At 44.3% G+C, this 18,281-nt stretch overlaps 1 protein-coding gene across 1 annotated transcript in view; it reads left to right on the top strand.

Annotated features, from left to right (window-relative positions):
- The window catches only part of LOC122931070 (zinc finger protein 773-like), a 426,553-nt gene extending 424,322 nt beyond the window's left edge, over positions 1-2,231 (top strand). The window contains exon 12 of the mRNA XM_044284983.1: positions 185-2,231. Coding sequence (XP_044140918.1) covers positions 185-798 — 614 coding nt within the window. The 3' untranslated portion in view covers positions 799-2,231. The remainder of the gene's footprint in view (positions 1-184) is intronic.
- The last annotated feature ends 16,050 nt before the right edge of the window (positions 2,232-18,281 follow it).

The following is an 18,281-nucleotide window of genomic DNA, read 5'->3' as shown; positions in this document are numbered from 1 at the left end:
AATCTGAGACTGATTCTCTGATTCATCTGAAAAAAGTGGGAGTGTGTTCCAGACTACCATGGTGGCCATTCTAGATGAAAGCAGAGGAAACCTAGAATCAGTTCATATATATTCTCAGTAACTCAAAAGGGGCCACCAGATACGTATCACATAGAAATGGTAAATTCTGTTCTCTTTTTTCCAGGTGAAGACTGGATGAGAGGCTCCTACGGACATGTCTTCTTTACTCCCTTTTATCAAGTAGAAGATAATCGATCATGGATCGAAAGAAAAAGAACCTGCCGTAGACCAGTTAAGATTTTTGTGTGTTCTGAATGTGGGAAACATTTTAAAAAGAAATCTAATCTTTCCATGCATGAGAGAATTCATAGAGATGAAAGGCCTTTTTCATGTTCGGAATGTAGGAAAAGTTTTATTCGCAAATCAAGTCTTATGGAACATCTAAAGACGCACACAGGAGAGCGGCCGTATTCATGCTCGGAATGCGAACGCTCTTTTACCCATAAATCAACCTTTGTTAATCATCTGAGGACGCATACTAAGGAGAGGCCGTTTTTATGTCCTGAATGCGGGAAGTCTTTTAGTCAGAAGTCAAATCTTATGGAACATCTAAGAACTCACACAGGAGAGAAGCCATTTTCATGTTTGGAATGCGGGAAACGTTTTAGCAAGAAATCCGGTCTTGATAATCATAAGAGAACTCACACGGGGGAGAAGCCATTTCCATGTCCTGAATGCGGAAAATGTTTCAGTCAGAAATCAGCTGTGGTTGAGCATCTACGAACTCACACAAAATAGAAGCCATTCTCGCTCTGAGACTGTGGGAAGTGCTTTAGATTGATTTACAGGGGAGAAGCCATTTTCATGTCACAAATGTTTGAAATAATTTACCCAGAAATCAGATCTTGGGGAAAATCTACCAATTCACGTGAAGGGGGGGAGCCATATTTATTCTCAGAATGATTGACCCATAACTCGGGTCTTGTGGAACATCTGAGAACTCACACCGGGGAGAAGCCATGTTAATGTTCAGATTGAGGCCTGTCACAGGTGTGGCGGTCCATTGTAGGACCTGCTGCCTCAGGATGTCTTCTGCTATAAATCCTAAATGCCTGATTATAGTTGGGAGCGAATTTCTTACAATTCAATTTGGGTTTGAAACTGTCTGTCCGACTCCACCCAAATTGCAAAGGAGATCCGTTACACAACTCTATCTCTCTCCTTTTAAAAAAAAAAATTGAATTCTTTAAACTCTTAATTTTTTTTTATTTGTGTCATATTCCAGAATCTCCACCTGGCTACAATACAGAAAACAATTACTGTTTAAATTGGTTGTCTGATAAAAATGAAAAAAAATATAATTACAGACAGGAGCATGTGTAAAAAAAATCCTGAGACTCACCCTATGAAAATCCCACCATTCCAGCGCCACAGCTTTGTGGTCATGGGCCATTCTTACACATGACCACTGAAGCCACAAGAAAGAAAAGGAACGGACTGGCATCCCTTCCCGGTCTGGTGGCGACTAAAGCTTTGGCACTGGAACTTTGGGTCTTTCAACAGGCCAGTCTTGTTTTTTTTAAGCACACCCTCATAAAAAAAATTCAGACAGCCCTTTAACACAGCAAGATTTTTTTTTTAAAGGTCTGGATCCTAATGAATAACTGTCCCTTAAACGCAAAACTCCAGCATAAGGACTATCAACAGAAACATTTTCCCCAGTACACTCTGCAGGTCATTTTGTGCAGAGAAAGTATCAGACCAGAACCCCTAAACAAATCCACACTCCAAACCAGAACCCCTAAACAAATCCACACTCCAAACCAGAACCCCTAAACAAATCCACACTCCAAACCAGAACCCCTAAACAAATCCACACTCCAAACCAGAACCCCTAAACAAATCCACACTCCAAACCAGAACCCCTAAACAAATCCACACTCCAAACCAGAACCCCTAAACAAATCCACACTCCAAACCAGAACCCCTAAACAAATCCAGAGTACAGACCAGAACCCCTTCACTAATCCAGAGTACAGACCAGAACCCCTTCACTAATCCAGAGTACAGACCAGAACCCCTTCACTAATCCAGAGTACAGACCAGAACCCCTTCACTAATCCAGAGTACAGACCAGAACCCCTTCACTAATCCAGACTCCAAACCAGAACCCGTACACTAATCCAGAGTACAGACCAGAACCCCCAAACTAATCCAGACTGCAAACTATAACTCCTATACCAGGGATTCTCGACCTGCGGCCCTCCAGCTGTTGCAAAACTACAACTCCCAGTATTCCCTAATAGCTAAAGTATGTCCAGGCATGCTGGGAGTTGTAGTTTTGCAACAGCTGGATGGCCACAGGTCGAGCATCCCTGGTATAGGGGTTATAGTTAAACTAATCCAGAGTGCAGAACAGAACCCCTAATATAATCCAGACTCCAAACCAGAACCCCTACACTAATCCAGAGTACAGACCAGAACCCCTAAACTAATGCAGACTCCAGACCAGAACCCCGTAAACTAATATGGACTCAAGACCAGAACCCTCAAACTGATCCAGACTGCAAACCATAACCCCTATACCAAGGATGCTCAACCTGCGGACCTCCAGCTGTTGCAAAACTACAACTCCGAGCATTCCCTAATAGCTGTAGTCTGTTCAGGCATGCTGGGAGCTGTAGTTTTGCAACAGCTGGAGGGCCGCAGGTTGGGCATCCCTGCCCTATACTAATCCAGAGTGCAGAACAGAAACCCTAAACTAATCCGGACTCCAAATCAGAACCCCTAAACTAATCCAGACTCTAGACCCAAATCCCTAAACTAATATGGACTCAAGACCAAAAACCCCTATCTAATCCAGACCACAGACCAGAACCCCTGAACAAATCCAGACCACAACCCCTAAACTAATCCAGAACCTATACTAAATTACCTTGATAAATACAGGCTCCCTACAATTGCGCCGCCTCCTCTGTGGAGAGTTCTTGCTGTTCTGGCTTTACGCCCTGCACATAAGGAAGTAGAAACGTTGCACGTGTCTTGGTGAATTGAAGCATTTGTGAAGACACGGAGCCGTAGTTCCAGCCTATTCCGCATGTGGGCAGATATATTACAGCCAGAGATCGATGAGAATGCAGTCATGTTTTTTGCTATGATTTGCTGCAAAGCCACCATTGTGCATGAAATCTTTGGTTGCCTTGGACCTCAGGTGACCGCCCAATTTATTTAAATCCTCCACAGACTCCTATGGGATTCTGCCCCTTTCTTTTGCGGCTAGAAATCTCAGTATTTCCGCCGCTTCCGTTATTTAATTTGACGATGCAAGTTTTGCACAAATAGACTATTTAACTTTATTTGTGAAACCTTCTCAACGAAACGGTCCAAACCAAAGTAAGGTTTCAAGAAAAAGTAAGTGAACCCTTTGTAATGACCTTGATTTCTGTGTGAAAGCATGGGGAAATAACCGAATGTGAAATGAGGTCAATTACCCATGACTTTGGGAGGACTAGCAGGATGTGCAATGGGGACAGTTATACTGATGGCCTGTACCGTGTATGTCAGGGGCATGCCAAATCTCACCAGGGCTCATTAGTATGGGCCCCCACTCCCTATTAAGTTTTCAGGTACATGTGCGTCAAACCCCTAGGCAATGTGGAATGCAAAGCGCAACTACCTAGATTTCTGACAAAATGTATTTTTTTATTAAAAAGAAAAGAATTTACCATATTTTTTGCTCTATATGATGCATCTGGGTTTTAGAGGAGGAGAATAAGAAAAAAATATTTTTCATTAGAGCTCAGATCAGACCACCAATGTTAATCAGACCCCAGATCAGACCACCAATGTTATTCAGACCTCAGATCAGACCACCAATGTTAATCAGACCCCAGATCAGACCACCAATGTTAATCAGAGCTCAGATCAGACCACCAATGTTAATCAGACCCCAGATCAGACCACCAATGTTAATCAGAGCTCAGATCAGACCACCAATGTTAATCAGACCACCAATGTTAATCAGATCTCAGATCAGACCCCAATGTTAATCAGACCTCAGATCAGACCACCAATGTTAATCAGACCTCAGATCAGACCACCAATGTTAATCAGACCTCAGATCAGACCACCAATGTTAATCAGACCTCAGATCAGACCACTAATGTTAATCAGACCTCAGATCAGACCACCAATGTTAATCAGACCTCAGATCAGACCACCAATGTTAATCAGACCTCAGATCAGACCACTAATGTTAATCAGACCTCAGATCAGACCACCAATGTTAATCAGACCTCAGATCAGACCACCAATGTTAATCAGACCTCAGATCAGACCACCAATGTTAATCAGACCTCAGATCAGACCACCAATGTTAATCAGACATCAGATTAGACCACCAATGTTAATCAGACCTCAGATCAGACCACCAATGTTAATCAGACCTCAGATCAGACCACCAATGTTAATCAGACCTCAGATCAGACCACCAATGTTAATCAGACCTCAGATCAGACCACCAATGTTAATCAGACCTCAGATCAGACCACCAATGTTAATCAGACCTCAGATCAGACCACCAATGTTAATCAGACCTCAGATCAGACCACCAATGTTAATCAGACCTCAGATCAGACCACTAATGTTAATCAGACCTCAGATCAGACCACTAATGTTAATCAGACCTCAGATCAGACCCCAATGTTAATAAGACCCCAATCAGACCCCAATGTGAATGACCCCCGCCGATCAGACCTTAGATAAGAGCCCCATGCCTCTCATCAGCCCCCATTGCCTCATATCAGCCCCCATGGCACAGAGCATATAAAATAAAAAAAACACCTCTCCTGCTCTGGACGCCGCTCCTCTCCTCCAGTGTTCCTCCCGCTCTTCCAGCCGCCGTCTGTGCTATGAACCGGTGCGCACAGCGTGAGGTCACAGAGCGCCCGCACGCTGTGCGCAGCCAATGCACAACTGACAGCCGAGGACCAGTAAGCAGGGAGTACAGAGCCTTCACCGCTTCCCGGTCCTCTGGCACTAATGAGCGTTTCCATGATGGAAGCGGCTCATTAGTATTCATCCCATAAGACGCAGGGGCATTTTTTCCCCCACGGTAATTAAAAAATGTAATTTAAAAAAAGTTGCCCTCCACCTCACCTTAATTGACTTCTATGTCGGATAAAGTGGAACAGGTGGTTAATAAATATGGCGCAGATTCTGAACACCGTATTTCACACCAGACAACTGGTAAAGATACATTGATGAATCTCCCCATACTGTGCCTGCTGCTTCCCTCAGAATAAAACTGCCTGCAGCCACCACTAGGGGGAACAGGATTCCGTAGACTTTTTGGGGAAATTTATTCAAACTGGTGTAGTTGCCCATAGCAACCAATCAGATTCCACCTTACATTTTTCAGAGCTCCTTTGGAAAATGAAAGGAACTGTCTACATAAAAAGACACTAACCCTTTGGGGTGTTCACTTTTGAAGGTGACTTTTCTGTGGGAGGTATTTTTGATATTCTGGCGCTCCAGCCCCTCGAAAACGCCACATTGGTTCCTTCACACGTTGCGTAATTTTCCGCAACAAAATCCGCAGGTGCGGATACCTCTGGTCTCCTGCATCAAGGCCGTGATCAAGGTCCTAGTGGACCGAAACGTTGGCCATTGCATTTATAAAAGATCCATTTGGGATGGACAATAAATAAAAGAACCTAATTTTGCAACATATCGAGTGCCGTGGTTTCTATATGTATACTCTGATTGACCTTTTTCCGCTGAGCACCGACCACCACAAACTAGGAGTGCCATCCACTACAATCACTATATGCCGGATTTTTCAAAGCTGCAGTTCTTGTTGCCGATTTTGTGTGTGAACAAAGCTGCGGATTTCTGTGCAGATTACATCCAGCCACGGGAAATCCGCCACCAAACTGTGCGTGCGCTCTGTTCTGATGTGGAGTGTTAATTCTGCAGCAGAACAGAAGGCAGACATTGACACTCTTCATCCCCAGAAGACAACATGTCTTTAAGCTGCGGATTTTGTTCCACAAAATGACGCCATGTGTGAAGGCAGCCTAAGAAATGTGAGACTGTGGCGGAGGTTTGACCTCCTCACGTGAGAAGAGCTTGTACGGTAATGTTGGCTGTTACCACTGGATGGCCCTGTCATTGCAGAGACCAGGAGGGGGTGATGTAGGACAGGGGAAGGCTGACAACCCAAGTCTCTGAGGGCCCCTGGAACGCTGCATGATCTCCGGCCCCTCTGTGACTTCTGAATGATCTTTTATCTGATTTATGCCCAGATCAAATGAGCTTAGAAGATCATTCAGTAGAGGTGAGAGAGGCCTGGAGACCAAGCCGTCAACCAGTCAGGCAGATTTATCACAGAACAGCTTCCTGCAGCGGGCTGTGTAGTGTCGTGTACCAAAGACCCCAGAGATTCCACCAAGGAACTGAAAAAGACACTACCCAGTAGTAAGAGACCAGTCCAGACAGTGGAGGCTGGTTCCGAGATAATAGGGGTAACCCTCCCTGGGAGCTCTACTGGTGAAGATTAGTGTTGATCGCGAATATTCTAATTGCTAATTTTTATCTTGAATATTGGCACTTCGAGAATTAGCGAATATCTAGAATACAGTGCTATATCTTCATAATCGCAAATATTCTAGATTTTTTTTCATCAGTACCCATGATCCCTCAGAGCTTCTTGCTTGTGGGCCGATGAGAAGGCTGCAATATCTTTGACTTTAGGAGTAGTGTTGATCGCAAATTTTTGTATTGCGAATTTCTATAGAGAACTTTTCGATTGCCGATTTTTGCAATCAAGAAAATAATGACTGGAGATCACGAATTCTAGAATTTACGGTGAATATTAGGCCAAAAATTCGGTATATATCGCGAATACGAATATTGCCTATGCTGCTCATCACTAGTGAAGGTGCGGTGAGCCCAGGTAGGTTGCGAGAGATCCAATCATCAAGGATGCGAGGGAAAGTCAACCAGTGTCAAACTAGAGGTGCTCACGGCTGAAGGCCACCGGCATGGGCATCATTTGCAAGCAACACTGGGGAGGACCATTAGGGTCCATTCACACATCGGTACAGTCAGGTCCAGAAATATTGGGACATGGACACAATTCTAACATTTTTAGCTCTGTACACCACCACAATGGGTTTGAAATGAAACAAACAAGATGTGCTTTACCTGCAGACCGTATATGTTTTGCGGTCCGCAAAAAAAACTGATGATGTTCCGTATGGCATCCTTTTTTTTTTGCGGATCCGTTGTAATTCCTGCACCGTTCACCTGATTTGCATGTAAATACCCTCAAATTAACCGCTTGCCGCCACGCTAACGCCGAAAGGCGTCATTGCGGCGGCTCTCCCAGGTCACACTAACGCATTCACGCGCGCGCGTTCACAGGATCGGAAGGTAAGCGAGTGGATCTCCAGCCTGCCAGCGGCGATCGTTCGCTGGCAGGCTGGAGATGCGATTTTTTTAACCCCTAACAGGTATATTAGACGCTGTTTTGATAACAGCGTCTAATATACCTGCTACCTGGTCCTCTGGTGGTCCTTTTTGCTTGGATCGACCACCAGAGGACACAGGTAGCACTGTAAAGTCGCACCAAACACCACACTACACTACACCCCCCGTCACTTATTAACCCCTTATGAACCCCTGATCACTCCATATAGACTCCATGATCACCCCCCTATCATTGATCACCCCCCTGTAAGGCTCCATTCAGATGTCCGTATGTGTTTTACGGATCCACGTATACATGGATCGGATCCGCAAAACTGCATACGGACGTCTGAATGGAGCCTTACAGGGGGGTGATCAGTGACAGGGGGGTGATCACCCCATATACACTCCCTGATCACCCCCCTGTAAGGCTCCATTCAAACGCCCGTATGTGTTTTACGGATCCACGCATCCATGGATCGGATCCGCAAAACGCATACGGACGTCTGAATGGAGCCTTACAGGGGGGTGATCAATGACAGGGGGGTGATCACCTCATATACACTCCCTGATCACCCCCTGTCATTGATCACCCCCCTGTAAGGCTCCATTCAGACGCCCGTATGTGTTTTACGGATCCACGCATCCATGGATCGGATCCGCAAAACACATACGGACGTCTGAATTTGTGCCTTACAGGGGGGTGATCAGGGAGTCTATATGGGATGATCACCCCCCTGTAAGGCTCCATTCAGACGTCCGTATGTGTTTTACGGATCCACGCATCTATGGATCGGATCCGCAAAACACATACGGACGTCTGAATGTAGCCTTACAGGGGGGGTGATCAATGACAGGGGGGTGATCACCCCATATACACTCCCTGATCACCCCCTGTCATTGATCACCCCCCTGTAAGGCTCCATTCAGACATTTTTTGGCCCAAGTTAGCAGAAATATATATATATATTTTTTTCTTACAAAGTCTCATATTCCACTAACTTGTGTCAAAAAATAAAATCTCACATGAACTCACCGTACCCCTCACGGAATCCAAATGAGTAAAATTTTTTAGACATTTATATTCCAGACTTCTTCTCACGCTTTAGGGCCCCTAAAATGCCAGGGCAGTATAAATACCCCACATGTGACCCCATTTCGGAAAGAAGACACCCCAAGGTATTCCGTGAGAGGCATATTGAGTCCATGAAAGATTGACATTTTTGTCCCAAGTTAGCGGAAAGGAAGACTTTGTGAGAAAAAACGCTAACTTGTGCCAAAAAAAAAAAATTCTATGAACTCGCCATGCCCCTCATTGAATACCTTGGGGTGTCTTCTTTCCAAAATGGGGTCACATGTGGGGTATTTATACTGCCCTGGCATTTTAGGGGCCCGAAAGCGTGAGAAGAAGTCTGGGATCCAAATGTCAAAAAATGCCCTCCTAAAAGGAATTTGGGCCCCTTTGCGCGTCTAGGCTGCAAAAAAGTGTCACACATGTGGTATCGCCGTACTCAGGAGAAGTTGGGCAATGTGTTTTGGGGTGTCATTTTACATATACCCATGCTGGGTGAGATAAATATCTTGGTCAAATGCCAACTCTGTATAAAAAAATGGGAAAAGTTGTCTTTTGCAGAGATATTTCTCTCACCCAGCATGGGTATATGTAAAATGACACCCCAAAACACATTGCCCAACTTCTCCTGAGTACGGCTATACCAGATGTGTCACACTTTTTTGCAGCCTAGGTGGGCAAAGGGGCACACATTCCAAAGAGCACCTTTAGGATTTCACAGGTCATTTTTTACAGATTTTGATTTCAAACTACTTACTACACATTTGGGCCCCTAGAATGCCAGGGCAGTATAACTACCCCACAAGTGACCCCATTTTGGAAAGAAGACACCCCAAGGTATTCGGTGAGGGGTATGGTGAGTTCCTAGAATTTTTTATTTTTTGTCCCAAGTTAGCGGAAACTGATGATTTTTTTTTTTTTCTTACAAAGTCTCATATTCCACTAACTTGTGACAAAAAAAATAAAATTCTAGGAACTCGCCATGCCCCTCACGGAATACCTTGGGGTGTTTTCTTTCCAAAAGGGGGTCACTTGTTGGGTAGTTATACTGCCCTGGCATTCTAGGGGCCCAAATGTGTGCGAAGTAGTTTGAAATCAAAATCTGTAAAAAATGGCCTGTGAAATTCTAAAGGTGCTCTTTGGAATGTGGGCCCATTTGCCCACCTAGGCTGCAAAAAAGTGTCACACATCTGGTATCGCCGTACTCAGGAGAAGTTGGGGAATGTGTTTTGGGGTGTCATTTTACATATACCCATGCTGGGTGAGATAAATATCTCGTCAAAAGACAACTTTTCCCATTTTTTTATACAAAGTTGGCATTTGACCAAGATATTTATCTCACCCAACATGGGTATATGTAAAATGACACCCCAAAACACATTCCCCAACTTCTCCTGAGTACGGCGATACCAGATGTGTGACACTTTTTTGCAGCCTAGGTGGGCAAAGGGGCCCACATTCCAAAGAGCACCTTTCGGATTTCACCGGTCATTTTTTACAGATTTTGATTTCAAACTTCTTCTCACGCATCTGGGTCCCTAAAATGCCAGGGCAGTATAACTACCCCACAAGTGACCCCATTTTGGAAAGAAAACACCCCAAGGTATTTTATGATGGGCATAGTGAGTTCATGGAAGTTTTTGTTTTTTGTCACAAGTTAGTGAAATATGAGACTTTGTAAGAAAAAAAAAATCATCATTTTCCGCTAACTTGTGACAAAAAAAAAAAAGTTCTATGAACTCACTATGCCCATCAGCGAATACCTTAGGGTGTCTACTTTCCGAAATGGGGTCATTTGTGGGGGTTTTCTACTGTCTGGGCATTGTAGAACCTCAGGAAACATGACAGGTGCTCAGAAAGTCAGAGCTGCTTCAAAATGTGGAAATTCAAATTTTTGTACCATAGTTTGTAAACTTTTACACAAACCATTATTTTTTTTACCCAAACATTTTTTTTTTTAATAAAGACATGTAGAACAATAAATTTTGCGAAAAATTTATATATGGATGTAGTTTTTTTTGCAAAATTTTACAACTGAAAGTGAAAAATGTCATTTTTTTGCAAAAAAATCGTTAAATTTCGATTAATAACAAAAAAAGTTAAAATGTCAGCAGCAATGAAATACCACCAAATGAAAGCTCTATTAGTGAGAAGAAAAGGAGGTAATTCATTTGGGTGGTAAGTTGCATGACCGAGCAATAAACCGCTAAAGTTGTGGAGTGCCGATTTGTAAAAAAGGGCCTGGTCACTAGGGGGGTATAAACCTGTGGTCCTTAAGTGGTTAAAGCTGACAGTCTGCAGGTAAAGCTGACAGTCTGCAGGTAAAGCACGTCTTGTTTGTTTCATTTCAAATCCATTGTGGTGGCGTATAGAGCCGAAAATGTTAGAATTGTGTCAATGTCCCAATATTTATGGACCTGACTGTCTGAAAAACACAGACACCGGCAATGTGTTCCGCATTTTGCAGACCGCACATCACCAGCACTCTCGTAGAAAATGCCTTTCCTTGTCCACAATTACGGACAAGAATGGGACATATTCTATTTTTTTGCGGATGCGGGCAGCACATTCTGGCCCCATTGATAGTAAATGGGTCCGCAAATTGCGGAACGAATGCAGACCCAAATTACGGACGTGTGAATGGACCCGTATTACATGGTTATAAGGGAAAATAATAGCATTCTTAATACAGAATGCTTAGTAAAATAGGAATGGAGGGGTTAACAATAATAAACAAAGTTAACTCACCCCATCCACTTGGTCGCGTAGCGGATCTCCTCTTCTTTCTTCAGAACCTGACAAAAGGACCTTTGGTGATGTCACTGCGCTCATCACATGATCCATCACCATGGTGATGGACCATGTGATGAGCGCAGTGACGTCATCAAAGGTCCTTTTGCCAGGTCAAGAAGAGGAGATCCACTACGCGACCAAGTGGATGTGGTGAGTTAACTTTGTTTATTATTTTTAACCCCTCAATGGACATGTTACTGTGCATTCTGTATTAAGAATGCTATTATTTTCCCTTATAACCATGTTGTGAGGAAAAATAATAAAATCTACACAACACCTAACCCGAACTTCTGTTAAGAAGTCCGGCTGTGGGTCTGGGTACCAACCATGCTGATTTTTCTCACGCGCGTGCAAAACGCATTAAAACGCTTTGCGCTTGCAGGGAAAAATCGCGCCTTTTCCCACACGTCGCCCGCAACGCCCCTTGTGAACCCGGCCTTATGCATCCTGAAACTGAACGGCCCTGAAACTAGTTGTCCACCCGTGGATCTAATATGGGCGATTGATTAAATGCATCAACACAAAATGTATATGTAGATTATTTGTCGCTTAAACACTTATATCTACGGTGCTCAACGCGTTTCTCGGGTTAGCACCAGGTCATCAGGAGCCTCAGACGTGAAAGGGCGACACCAAACACTAATATGGTAAAAGGACTGATACAATTTGTAAGATGGCATCACGCAAAGTATCAGAGGGATGGATATGGCGCACGTAGATGAAGAGCGCGCGATATTCCCTGGTGTTGGGGGATCGAGCTTACACCCTGATTAAGTCAGGATTAAACCATACAACAACCGCGCAGCCCTACTGATGATGATGATGAGGGGCTGCGCGTCGGGCATAAAGCTTCAGCTATCAACTGACAAAGGAGGATAGAACGCAGCCCCTGCTGTCGCGCCTCCACCTGTCCCTTATGAATATTACACCCCACCCATGGTAAGTAATTGGCCCTATCCAGCTGCAGGGGCCAGTCAGGTGAGGCGGAGATGAGGTGCATGTTCCGTCCTCGTTCGGTCCTCAGCCGATTAGATAGGTACCTGGTGAATAAATGACCGGTATGGGGGGGGGGTAACCGTGTTTTCAAAAAGTAGGTTCTGGCATCGGAAGTAATCTAGGAAATACATTTTAAAGTTGTATTAGTTGTCAAGGTGTTATGATGACTGGTAGTACCTCATATCGGCGTCACCACTCCACTGTAGGGACCAATTAAGGCTACTTTCACACTCGCGTTTGGTGCGGATCCGTTCAGATAATACAACCACCTACATCCGTTCAGAACGGATCCGTTTGTTTTATCTGTAACATAGCCAAGACGGGTCCGTCTAGAACACCATTGAAAGTCAATGGAGGACAGATCCGTTTTCTATTGTGTCATAGAAAACGGATCCGGATCCGCCAGACGGACACCAAAACTCTGCAAGCAGCCTCCAGAGCGGAACGGAGGAAAACTGATGCATTCTGAGCAGATCCTTTTCCATTCAGAATGCATTAGGGCAAAACTGATCCGTTTTGGACCGCGTCTGAGAGCCCTGAACGGATCTCAGAAACGGAAACCAACATGCGCAGTATCAAAAGTTGCAATAATAATACGGGCTAAGTTGTCACCCTCGGGTTTAGGTCTCGGATTCAATAAAGTATCCCTGTTTCTAGATAAGGAATGTTGGTGGGCCTCGTGGAGCACTTTCGGTGGATATCCTCTTCTTGTGAAGATCCTTTGCGGCCACATGATATTTGTCAAGTGAGCTGCAGTTAGGTCGTATTCTGAGGTATTGGCCTCAGGGTATGCCTCTTTTCAGTGGGTAAGGATTCCAGCTGTCCAAGTGCAGCAATGTATTTGTGGCAGTTGGTTTGCGAAAGATGTTGCTGACAATACTCCCATTTTGTCCCCTGGAAATCTCGAGATCAAGGAATGTGATTTCATCTGTGTGGAGGTCGGCCGTAAAGAATAGGGAGAGTTCGTTGTTGATCAATGTGTCGACGAACAAATGAAATTGACGTTCCGTCCCCTTCCACAAGCTGAACACATCATCTATATATCAAAGCCATAGTACGATGTGTTGGGACCAGTCCGAGGTGGTGTCCCCAAATACTACATTCTGTTCCCACCAGCCCAGGTAGGCATTGGCAAAACTGGGGGCACATGGATTTCCCATGGCCACCCCCCTGAGCTGGTGGTAGATCTTTCTGTTAAAGAGGAAAGTATTTTTGATGATGATGAATTGTAAGAGAGACAGTGCAAATTTATTGTGCGGATATACTGTAGATGTTCACCCCTTTCTAGTAAAAACTGGGCCACTTTTTCGCAGCCCTTATCCTGTGGAATGCTACTATATAGTGCCTCGAAATCGAGGCTAGCAAGAAGGGTATCTGGGTCAATTTCGATGTCATCCAACTTTTATAGGACATCCATAGAGTCACTTGTGTATGATAGTAGAGCAAACACAAGGGTCTTAGGATGGTGTCCACGTAAATTCCTTAATGGTGAGTGAGACTGCCTGTGCCAGATACAATTGGCCTCCCCTTCAGGGGGGACTGACCTTTATGGACTTTCGGTAAGCAGTAAAAACACGCCATCTGGGGGTGTGCAGGTAAAAGAAAATTGTGTTCCGTACTGCTTATCAGGTCCTGTTGTTGGGCCATATCCAGCAGTGTCTTCAAGTCCCTTCTATAGCCGATGGTTGAATTGCTGTCAAGTATGTTCTCACCTTCCCGATCATCTAATATCCTGTGGCACATCTCTTTGTACTTCTCAACGATGTTGCCCCCTTTATCTGAAGGTTTGATGACAATTGAGTCGTCCGATTCCAATGTCTTGAATTCCTTCAGGTTTAAGATGATTTCTGCCAACCAAATTAGGGGTTATTTTAGATAGTTGGTCAGTGACTACCTTTAAAAAGGTAAATGTGAAAGTGTAGAAGCAGCACCTTACGGTCTCAAGATAATGCGTTGTTCAATGCAGCAGCCTAGCCGTAGGCCCTTGATCCATCAGGCCTTAGAATACGTATATGAAAAAGAAGATGGCTTCGGCAGCATGTAGCAGTATCAAAAACTTCTTTATTTGTACCTCCAGACACAAATGGCAACGTTTCGACTGTTCACCAGTCTTTGTCAAGCCTAATGACATCAGTGTTGGTAGGCATATAAATACCCCCCATAATAAAAAACACGCCCCACATTTAAATCAACAAAGCTAATCATTGTGATGGAATAAATCTGTACAAGTTGTTACTTACTGAAACCGGCATGGACTCCCTCCTCCTCATGTGCGCCACAGCGTGTTATTTACTCCATTGCGCAGCCGCGGCTCACCGGCTACACATGCCGGAAGTGTCGTCAGTTACCATGACTACGGCAGGCGTTGACGTCTCCGGCCAATAGATAGCCAGAAGAGAACATTGTCGTCATCATCTGCGCGACGCCCACGTGACACCCCACATGGTGCGCACAACCGTGCGTCAATCTCATGGGTCACATGGGCGGCGCAGCCAATGGAGACATAGTGCAAGTGTCGGAGCCATGGAAACCCCGACGCCGTGGACTGCGCAACTTGTCCTAAGGTGATGTGCATGATCCATATGTCAACATGCACACAATGGGTGACTGGATGAACATTGTCAGATCAAGATTGCAACAATGATCACCACATTCTCCCTAACTGATGCCCAAATCAAACAGAGGTGGAGACCATGTCCGGCGTCGCATATCATTATGTATAGCACATATTTCAAAAATGACACCCATCAGACAATAAAAGGCATTATATCATACAATTATAGCAATCACTATAATGGGGATGTGTTATCACATATAAAAAAATTAATTATAACAAATTAATAAATGATGTCCCTATACTGAAGAGGACCATCGAACGACCCACATCAGTCGATGGATGTAACGTTAAACTCCAAGTTTAACCCATAGGGTTGAAGGGATCTAAGGGTATGGATCCACTTAAGTTCCTTTTTCCTTAAGATCACCTTCCTATCGCCACCCCTTCTCAGATACCCAACGCGGTCTATTGCTCGGAATCTTAATTGATTAATAGCATGTTTACAATCAATAAAGTGTTTGGCAACCGGTTTGTCAATGGCTCCTGTTCTAATAGTACTCTTATGCTGGACAGATTGGTTAAAGCGGACATAGGAGGTAAGGATTTAGACAAACAGAAAAGACTGGCACCACTTAGGAATGGTAATTTCCCTTGCCTCTCCTGCTGCAACTGCAGTTGCATCATGAGAGGTGATGGTTTTACTCATCCCTATAGTGGTAAACGATTTAAGATCAAGGGACACTTCACATGCAAATCCACAGATGTGGTTTACATGATACAGTGTCCGTGTAGCCTAATATATGTGGGTGAAACCACAATGGAACTGAGGGAAAGGATTAATAAGCATAAGAGTACTATTAGAACAGGAGCCATTGACAAACCGGTTGCCAAACACTTTATTGATTGTAAACATGCTATTAATCAATTAAGATTCCGAGCAATAGACAGCGTTGGGTATCTGAGAAGGGGTGGCGATAGGAAGGCGATCTTAAGGAAAAAGGAACTTAAGTGGATCCATACCCTTAGATCCCTTCAACCCTATGGGTTAAACTTGGAGTTTAACGTTACATCCATCGACTGATGTGGGTCGTTCGATGGTCCTCTTCAGTATAGGGACATCATTAATTAATTTGTTATAATTAATTTTTTTATATGTGATAACACATCCCCATTATAGTGATTGCTATAATTGTATGATATAATGCCTTTTATTGTCTGATGGGTGTCATTTTTGAAATATGTGCTATACATAATGATATGCGACGCCGGACATGGTCTCCACCTCTGTTTGATTTGGGCATCAGTTAGGGAGAATGTGGTGATCATTGTTGCGATCTTGATCTGACAATGTTCATCCAGTCACCCATTGTGTGCATGTTGACATATGGATCATGCACATCACCTTAGGACAAGTTGCGCAGTCCACGGCGTCGGGGTTTCCATGGCTCCGACACTTGCACTATGTCTCCATTGGCTGCGCCGCCCATGTGACCCATGAGATTGACGCACGGTTGTGCGCACCATGTGGGGTGTCACGTGGGCGTCGCGCAGATGATGACGACAATGTTCTCTTCTGGCTATCTATTGGCCGGAGACGTCAACGCCTGCCGTAGTCATGGTAACTGACGACACTTCCGGCATGTGTAGCCGGTGAGCCGCGGCTGCGCAATGGAGTAAATAACACGCTGTGGCGCACATGAGGAGGAGGGAGTCCATGCCGGTTTCAGTAAGTAACAACTTGTACAGATTTATTCCATCACAATGATTAGCTTTGTTGATTTAAATGTGGGGCGTGTTTTTTATTATGGGGGGTATTTATATGCCTACCAACACTGATGTCATTAGGCTTGACAAAGACTGGTGAACAGTCGAAACGTTGCCATTTGTGTCTGGAGGTACAAATAAAGAAGTTTTTGATACTGCTACATGCTGCCGAAGCCATCTTCTTTTTCATATACCTTTAAAAAGGTGTCTATAGGAGTATGGTCGCTCATAGGTGGGTATTTGTTAGAGGGTAGGCGTAAATTGGTGAAAGCTCCTGTTCCGGGTGTTTTGTCACTCTCACCTAGGAGATCTGCCAGTAAACGAACATCCGTTAATTAATCTACCTTGAGACCTAATGCGGTGGCTTCCTGTTTGTCATGGGTGGCAAACAAATTTCGCCACTTTAGTTTTCTGCACAACAAATTTATGTCTTTTATCCACTAGAATAGATCAAATTTATGGGTGGGGACCAATGATAACCCTTTATTCAGTAGGGTGAGTTCTGCAGTGAAGAGATGTTTAATAAGACAGATTCAAAACTTGAAGATTGTCGGAGGGCGTATTAACTGTGCTCAGGGTTGGTTCTTGTGTTCCCGATTGCGTAGTAGATATTCGGTGGTTACGGGGGGGGGGGGGGGGGGGGGGCGAACCACTACCTCTGGGTCTTCCCTGGGCACGACCCCTTTGATTTGGTCGTCTACCTCTTGATGGAGGATGTCTAAAGGGGGCACTGTTGGATGTTGATGGTCCCTCACGGAGGATGGTTCTGTTTCAACTTCAAGTGCCTTAGATGTATGAGCCCCAAAGTCCAGAACTCGCCCCTCTCTGAAATCGTTAATATCACTCACAAATTGTGACTGTTTACGTTCTTTTAGTTCCGCGGTGTACTTCTCAACTGTCTGTTGTAGTGCGGATTCTTTTTTGGTGTAATCAGGGTGAATGCTAAATTTTCTTGTAGCCTCAATGCACTCCTCTAATTCACTTTTACTTTCTTCTAGCAAGAGGGACATGAGCCTTAACGACACCTCTAGAGACTCCTTCTCCCACTTTTTACTGAATTCAGTGGATCTCACTCTGGTCGCTGGTAGGAGTGAGATGAGAAGACCCCTTGGTACTATCTTGTGTTTAAGATAGTGTTCTAGGGTTTGCAATTCCCAACAGCTTCTGATGTGGCTTTTGTACAGTTTGGTCAAAACTTTCAAGGAACTTGTGATGTTGAGACTTCTGAGTGGTGACGTTAGGTCTGCTTCTGAGAATACTTCCTTTGCCTCTGTATCCCAGTTTGTCAGGTTTATGTTCCCAGCGAGGAAACCCGCCATGCCTGTGTGGCTGAGCCCCTCAGGAGCTCTTTATTATTAAAAATTAATTAGTATTCAAGACATTTTTATTTTTTTATATCCTGAATTAAGTTTCTTTGTTGATGGGTCTCCTGGGGAGATTGCTCTGCAATGAAAGAAGAAGGTCCGTAGTATATTACAAGTGGTTGTAGATGTAGGTGGAAGTTCTATGTGTGACAACAGACCCAGAAATCTAATGTGTGAAAGCATATACTGCAATGTCGGTTGTGACCACCGGATGGCCCTGTTGTAGCAGAGGGGCTATAAATGTGATAGCACGGGCTGTGAAGCA

Source organism: Bufo gargarizans, chromosome 3 (genome assembly GCF_014858855.1).
Source record: "Bufo gargarizans isolate SCDJY-AF-19 chromosome 3, ASM1485885v1, whole genome shotgun sequence".
In the NCBI taxonomy this organism is placed as follows: Eukaryota; Metazoa; Chordata; class Amphibia; order Anura; family Bufonidae; genus Bufo; species Bufo gargarizans.
The sequence above is the reverse complement of the archived record's forward strand: the minus strand, read 5'-3'. Positions and strand labels throughout refer to the sequence as shown.